Genomic DNA, 11302 nt, shown 5'->3' on the forward strand with positions numbered 1-11302 from the left:
CAGGTTTCCAGGTTTCAGTGCTTCTTACCTGAATCTGCAAAGCATTCTTCATTTTATAGTGATTAGACAGTAGCAGTAACATTACAATATTTCAGCAGACCACAGCATGAGTTACTACAGTAGTAACAGCCTGTCTGATGCAGCATTTATTACAGCTAACGACAGACGGGTGTGGACAAATTGTCTTGCCACCAATGTGCCAATATTCCTACAGGATGGAGTACTCAGAACGGTCTGGCTGTTCCCCAGGACCCGAACCATCCCTCAGCAACTGAACTACATCATCTAGTTAAGAGTCATTCAACTGCTGCTGTCCATCCCTCACCTACCACCCCCACAAAATTGGGCTTTCTTGGAGTACTGCCACGTTTTCAGCCAGACATTTCTTCTACACCTGACTGCCATTATTTGCACAAAAACTAGTGTGTAAACTATCCCATCTTTATTGTATCTGTACCGTAACTGATAATCTGACCACTTAGTTATCAAGTGCAGCTGATTCGTAAGAAATCTCTCATGTGTATATTATAGTACAAGCAATTCATTAATTCAGCCATTTCTAAACAAATCAACAACTAAGAGCACTAGAAAAGTAGAAAGCACTCATTTTGAATGTGGGAGCGTAGCGTACGTTGTGTGTGGTTGTAGAAGGAATCATTTCAGTTCATTCAACCTTCACTGACGTGATGACCATGATGCCAGATCCCTCAGAGCTCATTGTGCTCGAGTCCCTGACGAGAGATCTTGTTGGACAAGTCCTGCATATGTTTCTTCATCTGAAATCAGACAATGAAAATTCAAAGACAATACATGTTAATACCTTGTGATTCTTTCATGGCATAACGATAATGATGGATGCTACATTTGAAGATAAACAATAAGCTCCATCCCATAAATTAAAAGATCGGACACATTTTCAGTCAGAATGTACTTTGAAACTTTAGCTGGTATGCCAAATAATAATTTGCAGCTGCACCATTGCCTAAGATGACCATGTGTGAAATTCAAGCAAAGCAAACAAATTATGAACTTCCCATTGGCTACAATACAAATTATGATTAAGAATGTATCTCTAATTAACATGCAAGCTTGATATTATCCTAGTTCTTTTTTAAACACCTTTGGTTGTCGTAAGCATGTTTTTCTTTTCAGATGATGACAATGATATGAGGAAATGTCAACATAGAGTATTTCTAACAGGATAACCACACATTTTCCTTGTATGAGGTCCTTTTGGAGCTCCTGAACAGTTTCCCACAGCCTTTTGTTTATTATCAACTCCAGAGATACAGAGCAATGTCGGGTGTTGTTAACCTTTGTCCCCTATTTCTGTGTAACTACATTTTCTCAGCACTATAGCAATGTTCTACTACTTGCCCATTTTGCAACATCATTAGTTTCTACAGCAGGCGAGCGGTCAGCCATTGGACACTAGCTTAGTGGTGTGCAATGGCAGAATGTAAGCAAGAGCTGCCAGACAACCTTTTTGTCCCTCCTTACCTTGTAGCCCATCTCCCTGGTCTTCTCAGCGAGTGTGTTGTACTTGTCCTGGTTCCTCTTGATGTGCTCTTTGTCTCCTGAAGTCTCCACATGTCGCAGCTTCTGGTGGGAGAGCTCCAGCTGCTCCTGGTAATGGCTGTGCTTCTCCACCTTGGTCTCAAAGTGACGCAGCTCCTCCTAAGTGAGCAAGGAAATGAGGGCAGCGAACACAGAGGGGTGTAAGTTCAGTTCACCTTCAATTACATGCACAGCTGCACAGGGGAGCTGATATGCATCTCAAGTAGTGACTTGAGAGGAAATGTCACAGATAAAACTCTAGCTGCATGTTTCCCTGTGATACATCTGATCTTGAAGCCAGATATCTTTTTAAAAAATTCAAATTGATATTGAGTTGTTCACTGAGATTCTCTTCTCGTGGGACAAAAGGTGAAAGGAGCACAACGAGAGATAGGAGAGTGGTATACTTGTGCATTACAAATGTGTAATGCATAAAATGTGATCATAATAATGTGCACTCTAGGCTTTACGGCTTACCATACACAAGTGGTGCTTAGCTGCCAAGTACATTACAAAAGTTAATACACCTGTTACCAAAAGAGCACTTGATTAAAAAGTTTTTAAGGGTTGTATTCTTAGAGTTAGACTGTAGCACTACAGCAAAAAGTGATATCTAGAAACAAATGGGTGAAAGTGTCCAAAATACTGTCACAAGTGATGTAAGAGCTACCTTGAGAGAGTCCAGCTCATCGTCGCTGAGGTTGGCTCTCTTGGCTGCCTCCCACAATTCAATCACACGGGGCTCCCGAAACTCTACACATGAAGAACCCACAGAGAGAAAGATGAAGAGATAAACAGGCCAAGGAGCCTCACCAATACAAGAGGGAGGAAGCGTTGAAGAGGAGCAGTCACAGCAGATGTTTTACAAGATACAATCACAACAAGAGCTACCCTAGTTACTCAATCATTTGGTGTATACACACACACACACACACACACACACACACACACACACACACACACACACACACACACACACACACACACACACACACACACACACACACACACACACACACACACACACACACACACACACACACACACAATATGAAAGAGAAGAAAACTGCTTGCATTCACATCTCAGCTTGAGCTGCTGTCACAGATTTCTCTTTGCTCCACAGCTCCACAAGTACTACAAAACTGCACGCATAACAAAACCAGACGAAGAAAGCAGGGATGAGGAGATTAAGACGGTTTTGTGCAAGAAGAGGCAGGAGGGAGTGAGGGGAGGCTGAGAACAAGTGGTTGAGAGAGAAACAACCTGGAGGGGAATTAGGAGAGAGGGAGGAAACGAGCCGTTATGAATCAGGAACAGGAACCTCACCTTCATCTACACTCCCCACTGAACCTGCACAACTGAGACCCCACACAAACTCTGCAGCACACTCAACCAAGAGCAGCAGAAAACAAGAGGTAAAAGACTGAATAGGAAAATTCAATCACGAGAGATAATGAATGTTTTTCTCAGAGTTAAATAGCACAAGGACACGCTGGTTTATGTTACTGGATGGAGGCAGCTTCTTTAAATAACCTCTTTCAAATACTTCTTTTTCACATCCTTTCCATTTTAGAGCCATATTAAATTTGAAGCTAAAAGCGTAAAACACTTTAGTTAAGCCGTTAGCATATTAACACTCACCAAATGTGATATGGCAGAGTGAGTGTGTTATTATGATTGCAAATCCCAGTGATTAAGCTGATGGGATAAATACGGAGTGAGACTGAGATGCAGGAAGAGACAAGCTGTGCGTGTGTGTGTGTGTGGGTGTTTTCTTTCTCTCTCACCGCTGTCTTCGGTGAAGCCCTCGTGGCTGAGCTTACGGAGGCGCTCGAAGCCCTGATTGAGGTCTCTCATTTTATGCTTCAGGTCTGTGTGCTTCTGGTGCAGCACGTGTTCTTTGGCGTCGCCGTCCAGGGGAGAGATCACATTCTTGTGTATTTCTGTTGAGGAGAACAGACGGAGGGAGGGGGTGACGGGGCAGGTTAGGAGTCAAGCGCCGACGGGGTTGAGGGTGTGGTTTTAGATGGGAGCGAGGGCAGAGGAGGAGAGTGGAGGAAATGAAGGAGAGAGGAAACAAGAAACCAAGAAGAATAGGGAGAAAGAAAGAAAAAGAAAAAGTAAAGAAAAAAGAAGCAATAAAAGAGACAAAGAAAAGCAGTTTTTTAATAAGGAAAGTTTAGTAGTAGCTATAAAATAACCTGTAAAAACGTTACACCAGTTCCCAGGACTGGCCTTTTCTTCAGAACCGTGAGTAACCTATGAGCTTAATCTTCCCGGTTAATGTGACAGTGTGGTTATGAAATATCTTCCTGTCTCACCCAAGAAAAAAGGTGGCTTTTTGTAAAAAGCGGACAAAGGCCAACTGGACAGCGCCACACTGACTCAATGATAATGGCTGACATTTGGATGAAAAGAAAAATAGGCAAAACTGAGACACAATGAAGAGTGGGGAACCGAGACAGGCAGTAAAAGCATGCGTGGATGAAGGTGGTGGTGTTATGGAGGTGCACGGGGACTCCCCTCGAGGCAACATGTGATTGGCTCAACATTTAAACGCATCAGACAAGCAGAAAAACACCCCCAGCTTGTTGGGCAGAAACGCAGCGCTGTTGAGCGCTAACGGGAAAAGTTCTGGAACGAAACAGCTGCAAAGTGTCAGTCGCGTCTGAAGGAGACGTGCCTGCCCTCCCCGCGTCTATCTGAAACTCAGTGGGGCCCGTCAGCTCGGCTTAAAACTCACAGCTTAATGTGATGTGACAAGCACTGATAGAGCACAGAGTGGTGGGTGGCAACATGTGCAGTCTGATACCTTCCACCTACGTATATGACCACAAGACTGAACAAACAGACCTGGTACTGATTTTTGGATGACTGACCTGAGCAACAGCAGAATTGGGTGAAAGAGGGTGAGAAGGTGTATTTCTTTTCATTTGTTTACTTTGGAAGCTGCCCTGACAGCTAGAAACTATAAACCTGGCCTTATGTCTCAGTAAAATTCTCCAAGTTGTATTTAAATATATACATTTTAAACTTGGGAGTTATTCTGGTATGGGCCATGGAGCAAACCTGGGATCACAACCATAATTATGCCTGTATATAAAAACATATAGTGGTGCTTAAAGGCTCATAAACTTGACCTCAGAAAATACCAATAAAACTAAGCAGAGGTGGTGTGCTTGGCAGCAGAGCAAAGGGAGTGATTCACGTAGCTCACCCTCGGTCCTGCTGATGGTATCCATGAGGATGTTGTACTCGTGGATCTTGTCCTTGTGATGCTGGAACTCCCTCTTCAGGCTCAGCAACTCCTCGTTGGAGAACTTCCCTGAGCTCTTGGCCTGGTGGGGGAACAGTCATCGGAGACAGAGAGGAGTTGTTGTTATTCTTAAAAATCAGCAGGAGAGTAATATCCAAGTATATTTTGGATGGAGAAGACTGGTGGTGGTGTTCCAAATAGTTTAGTTTTATTTTTTATTTTTGTACAATTAAAAAAAAAACAGACAAATATAACAAATAATATGCAGTGCAGGGAGAGGCAGAAAACCCAGTAGGCTTATTTGAAGCCTCCACCTAAATAATGTTAAAATTTCACAGTTATAGAGAACACAACTACAGAAAATAATACGGCTATATAAAAGTGAAGGCAGACTAACAGCACAATTTTATACATTAACAACAACAATAATAACAATATCAATATAAAAGCAGAAAATGGAAGTGTGTGGTGAGTATGTGTGTGTGTGTGTGTGTGTGTGTGTGTGTGTGTGTGTGTGTGTGTGTTTGCTTGCTTGCTTCACTGTAATAGCTTCACTGATTCCTCACAATTCCTTGACTAGAAGGTTTAGGTGGCATGAAATATGGCAATGCCCTTATCATATAGACATTTGAACATCTATAAACTCAGTCGACCATCTGAACACAAGAAGACCATAGCACCATTTTACACAGAATACACGGCCTATATATTGCATATGGGAGATGTCAAGTTGTTTTCAACTGCAATAAGCAAATGAATTTGTGCTTACAAAAAAGTTGTTACAACTTTTCTGCTCTGGTATGTTCACAACTTTAGACTTAAATTGTGTAATTTGGGAAATTCTAATAGAGCTAGAGTAAAACATATCTCTTTTCTGTCTCTAACTAGCTGCATACTTCCTGTCACAAAGTTGCCAAAGCACACGCCTTTGAAAAGAATGGATTTTAGACACAAGAGTGTGGTTACTGTGTCCAAGGTAAAAGCTGCATTTATAGACTACTTGGGTGAGAACCTTGTAACTGTAACCTCAAGAGCTTGTAACCTTATAAAACACTTGGTGCACCTGATCTTTTTTTATGTGAAACTGAGTTACAATTCTTTTCTAGCTGATCTGAGGTGCCTTTATTTTATGCAATAGCTGTGGTAGATTTTCATCCACCAGCAGCAACAGGGAGCCATAAAAGTTCCACAATGACACAACAAAAAAAGAGGGCATAAAATCAAGGCACCATTTCAAGATATATTCCAAAATTTATCTTACACACACACACCTTGACACACGCGCACACGCACACACACACACACACACACACACACACACACACACCTTGTTCCAGAGTTTGTCCAGCCTGGGATCATCAAAGATGTCTCCCTCTTTGGTGTCATGGTCCTTCAGGTGGTTGCTCTCCAGTGGTCGAGTGTCTCTTTTCCCATCCATTCCATACTTGGCCAGGATCACTGCAAAACATGGCACACAGACTTTTTACTAAAGCTTCGATAGAGTACCCTGACAACAGCCTGTGAGGAGCAACAACTGAGGCTGTCATGAGAGGAAGCTGTCTGATACGTAAGACAATCTAAAGTGACTGAGACACATATATATTCATAATTTAAAAGGAGTCTAATATATTTTCGCATCACAAATTTCCCAGAGGCCCGCAACCCTTGACAGCAACTCATTAATTCCATTAAGTCACCACACATTTTAAAAGGAGCAGCAGTAGCATCTCTCATAAATCAGCGGCTGAAAATAAACCGAGCAGGCCAAGAAACACTGTGTAGAGTCTGACGAGAGCTTATCAAAACAAACTAACATCACTTTTTTCTTGACATAAGTAGCACACAGTGGGTGATGTCCATGTGCTCTTTGTCGTGCTGCTCGTTTAAAGAGGAGAGTGAGAGAGGAGGAAAATTCTCATTTACTGTGCCACTCGCTCACTTAACAGAACGCATTACTCAACCCAAAACTTGGCAGGACGCCTGGACATACAAGGAAAACAAAGGAAGACAAAAGATTAGATAAAAAAAAAAAAAAGGTTTTATATGCATCCAAACCTTGCACGGGACACACATTTAGGCACACTGGTTTTCCAGGGTGTGATGATGTTGCCAAGTGCCACATTTGGTATTTCTGTGACTCACTTGTTTAATATTGTCAGTTATGTGCAAAAAGTACTGAGCAGCACATTACATTATTTGGTTTAGTCCTGTCTCAACCTTTCAGACTGCTTCACAATGATACAAAGTTGGACCTGGCTCTGAAGAAGCTCTGCCCTCATTATTCTGCTCTAGTAAACTGTTATTGCAGCAGCTGACTCAGCACTCTCTTAACCTGTTGGTAACCCATCAGTGTCACTTATTAACTACTGATACTTCATTAGGAGAGTGTCAACATGCAGATGGACCCTTTAAAATCCTCATAAACAGGATGTAAGAACTTGAGGACAATCTCTGGAGTAATGTTGGGCTCGTATACATTTTATGGGTTCAGCTGAGGCTCTCGACCAAAAACAAGTGCCAACAGTAAAATAAGCTTTGTTCCCAGATCAACCAATTTACAACAAGCAAGGTATCTAAATTTGTCCCTCAGTATATCAAACTGACAGTATCAAGGAGAGAGACAGAAATGATTTTTTGAGCCCAAAAAAGACATGATTCAGTGGGGAGACAGTGACTTGAGGTCCTCCTTGAAGATTTATATTTAGGCTAGAGAGTGGGGCTGGAAGGTCACTCCACCACTGGGGAGTGAGGAAGGAGAGGAGTCCAGAGCGGGTGGACTGCTACCCGTGCTGCCACAGGGAGGGAAGCGTCCACTGGCAGAATACTAAACAAACTGGTGTGTGTGTCGCCAGATTAGACTAAGCATTTGATTGTCAAATATGCCAGGCCCGTCCTTTAGCATCTTAGAGCTAACTGCAGGGACAGTAGCTGTGTCTGAACTGCTAATACATTCTTCCAATACATTCCAAGTATATACTAAATACTACAAACAATTGGTGCATGCGATTTAGTATTAACATCTATGTGTAAGTAACACTAATTCAAATTTAACTGGTCTGAAAACATATTCTATCATCTAAAAATATACAGACAGCTGAAGTTGTCGATGCTTGGTGCCGTGAATCCTGCTTCATTACCCATTAACCACAATGTTTACAAAATGAGCCCTGACTGGTCTCTACAGGATCAATAGGTACAAAGAATTATAGGGTGTTTTACTCTTCTAATGACATAAACATTTCTTTGCCAATGTTTCATATATACTCATACCTTTCACAAGCTAAATGTATATGCTAACACTGCACATGATGAATTTTGCATGCTTTTAGCATGTGGTATGGATACAGCTAAAGTCCTCATTTCAAATGGAGATTTTGTCAAGAGATGTTAGCAACAGTCTAACCTTGATAGGGATGAGCAATTATATTTCTTCTGGGACTTGGCAGATTCAGTGGAAAGTACACATTAGTTGTTCTAACAGCCAAAAGGCAGAGTTTATTACATAAACTAACATATCCAAAACAATGTATTCCTTGGCATTAGTATGTGATCCTGATAGGTACCAGTATTATTCACCCTTTGCCATGAAATGACATACATTTTAGTACATAAACACTAAAGAATATGTGCTTGCGCTATCATTAGCGATACCCTATATCTATTTTATTTTGATCACATACTGTATGCCTGGTTGAAAATAAAACTCACCTCAACGCTCTGTCTTTAAACCACTGTCTTTAAATGGCAACACTAAAGAAGTTTCACACTTGACAGAATCTACAGCATCTTAACCTTTAATCTGTCAGGAAGGTGCCATTTGCCAACAGACAGACTGAAGCCTCTATATACAATGTGCAAGACACAAGGTTATTAAAAAGTCCTGCATCTTTTAAGGGAGACCTCAGCATCATTTTCTCATTGCAGACACAGATTCTGATTCCTAAAAAGTAGAGCTGGCTGAAGCACTTTACTTTATTCAACTTTTAGCCATATCCACCTGGAGTTATATACTCCAGGTAGATCATCATATATTCAGGATTTAGATTATGTTTTGTAGATTGTTGGCTAAACACATAAAAAGAAATCGAGTGTCTGTAATAATATCAATTTTCAGCTTAGGAGCTGCTTGAAATGTGATGCATTTGATGATGTATGATGATGTATTTCTGTCATAACATAATTCAAGCAAACATTTATCGTATTATCAAAATCCTAAAAAGTTCGGCACAGACTGGCATTGCCAAGGTCGGTGACTGAATATTTAGGGCAGAGTGACTCTGCAGTGAATTCAGGACAAAGTGAGGACATGGTTCAACCTATCGCTGAGTGCATCAGCGAGCACAGACTGTCTCACCGTTGAAGTTACGCCGGAGCTGGGCCTCTTTCTCCCCGTTTTCATCCAGCCCCTCCACCTTCATCTTCTTCCACTGCAGCTCATCTTTCTCCTGGATCTTCAGGTCACTGTGCAGCTCAGCCTGCCGCACTGGGGACAACTGCATCTATCAAAATCAAAACAAGAGACAACACAACATTAGTTAGACAGAAGGAGGGAGAACGTTTGAGGACAGAGAAGGGTAGGGAGTGAGGAAAACCAGACAGCAAAGGGAGACAGTGGCAGAGCAAACACACTGTATGTCAGCTGCAAATTATGTCTGGAAGAATTGTTAATTGGCCTATAGGTTATCTGATAGATGGAAATGGAAAACCTTATTTAGGTGGAGCTGGACACATACTACACAGTTTAAAACCCAATTCTAATTCCCATTTGACCAGGATGGCAGATCTCAAGATCATAGTCTGCACTGGTCTGAAGATAGGGCAGGTCACCATGGACAATCGGCTCTGACTGGTCTGACTGAGCGGTCAACAACTTCAGGGAAACACCACTCTGATGAAGGCAAGTTAGCTGAAAACGCTGGATGAATAATGCATGGCATACTGGAGAAGATCTGTGCAACTGGATTCATTTTGATGGACTTGAACTGCAGCTTACACAGGTCTGCACCTCACTGTGTGTGTGTTCTCACAGAGAGAAACCGGTCTGACAGAGCGACTGTGTTAACCTACAAAAGGCTCCCTCTGATGAACTCATTTGCTTCTTTGTTTTGCACTTGGTTATAATTATTCCAACATTAGTTAGAGTACTTCACTCTTCTATTGTGGACAACTGAGGGCTACAGGAGGGACTGGGATGGATAATCAACTTGTTCAAGGGATGTAAAAGGTGATTACTTCCAAAGAGTAGAATTACTTTTTTCTCCCATGGACACACATCCAAACATTTTCCCAACAACCCTCCAGTAACTTAGCAAGCTTGACTCCCCAGCTTCTTGATTGTAAATCATCATCTGAAAATCACATCCTGCTTATCTAATTAAACCAAGTATGGCTGTATCACTTAGGCTACTGAATATGCGGACTGTAACTTAAGTTACTGTACTGAGTAACGTTAGCTAAACCAAGACAGTACTTGCTTCACTTCACTGACTGACAGCTAACGTCATTAAGCTAACGTCATTGCTACCGACAACTGTTTGCTTCAGCTTCACGTTAGCTAACCGTAGAGATACCTACAGTAGTTTGTCTCACATACGTACCCTTTTAGCCTTCTCCCACACCTGGTTCAGCTTAGCTATCCTGAACTCCACCGTCTGTCCATCACTGCCACTCGGCTTGTGCTCGTTCAATTCACGAGAGTATTTCCCCGCCATTACACCCACGCCGAAGCACAGAGCAACGACTAAACACTGCAGGTTCATTTTAAAAACAACTACGCACAACCAGCGACGGAAAAGCGCCGAAAAGCTAGCTAGCGAGGCAAAAATCTGGCTGGACAACAATACAAATGTTTCTGTTATTGAGGCTCACTGGAGTACCAAGTCATGTGCTCAAAATGGGAAGGAACTTCCTTAAGACACGCACTCTGGGATATGTAGTTTCTTGTCTCCGCCCTTGTGCTATTAGTAAAGCGGATACCAATTCTTTTGAACTACAATTCCTGAAATGCCACTCTGCGCGGTTACCTGGCAACGAAGGCTGCAAAAAACTCTCCACGCGAGCAAATAGAAACCCTCCACGCGTTAACATGACTGGATGCTGCCCACATCCTCATGTACGCTGCTATGTTATGATGGGCGGTCAGTCACACAGCAGAAGTTACAAGGGATTTCCTGGTGTTTTCCTTTGGAGGTGGGAGTCTGTTTAGTACAACAGACACATTAAAGTGGTAATTCACTTTTTCTTTCTTTCTGTGAATATTATATTAATATTTTATTGAAGGAGGCCTCTGATGTAAAAGTATATTGAATTTATGTTTTAGTCTGTTGCCTGCATAGTTTTTGTTTTTTCTATTATTGTTTAATTTGTGCTCAATTAAGATAAAAAAAAAGGCTGTCCAGTGGGACAACTGGACAAGTGAAAACTATGTTTATATATTTTTGTGTCTTATATTTTAATGAACACATGACATTGAAAGCAAAAGCCATCAA

At 41.8% G+C, this 11302-nt stretch overlaps 1 protein-coding gene across 1 annotated transcript; it reads right to left on the minus strand.

Annotated features, from left to right (window-relative positions):
• Positions 1–257: 257 nt before the first annotated feature.
• Positions 258–10638, minus strand: lrpap1 (low density lipoprotein receptor-related protein associated protein 1). The gene is made up of 8 exons (XM_070924763.1): positions 10412–10638; positions 9169–9313; positions 6142–6272; positions 4776–4896; positions 3346–3501; positions 2228–2310; positions 1501–1677; positions 258–776 (listed from the first exon to the last, which is right to left on the minus strand). The coding sequence occupies exons 1-8, from the start codon at positions 10571–10573 to the stop codon at positions 708–710; spliced, it is 1044 nt and encodes a 347-aa protein (XP_070780864.1). The 5' UTR covers positions 10574–10638; the 3' UTR covers positions 258–707.
• Positions 10639–11302: the final 664 nt, after the last annotated feature.

This window comes from Enoplosus armatus, chromosome 2 (assembly GCF_043641665.1).
Source record: "Enoplosus armatus isolate fEnoArm2 chromosome 2, fEnoArm2.hap1, whole genome shotgun sequence".
NCBI classification, from domain to species: Eukaryota; Metazoa; Chordata; class Actinopteri; order Centrarchiformes; family Enoplosidae; genus Enoplosus; species Enoplosus armatus.

Excerpts from the sequence above, each read along its gene's own strand:
- lrpap1 (XM_070924763.1), bottom strand. The coding sequence starts at position 10,573 with ATGAACCTGCAGTGTTTAGTCGTTGCTCTGTGCTTCGGCGTGGGTGTA. Across the intron at positions 6,273-9,168 it reads GCTCCGGCGTAACTTCAACG|TGATCCTGGCCAAGTATGGA; the intron begins GTGAGACAGTCT and ends CATGTTTTGCAG. Across the intron at positions 777-1,500 it reads CCAGGGAGATGGGCTACAAG|ATGAAGAAACATATGCAGGA; the intron begins GTAAGGAGGGAC and ends GTCTGATTTCAG.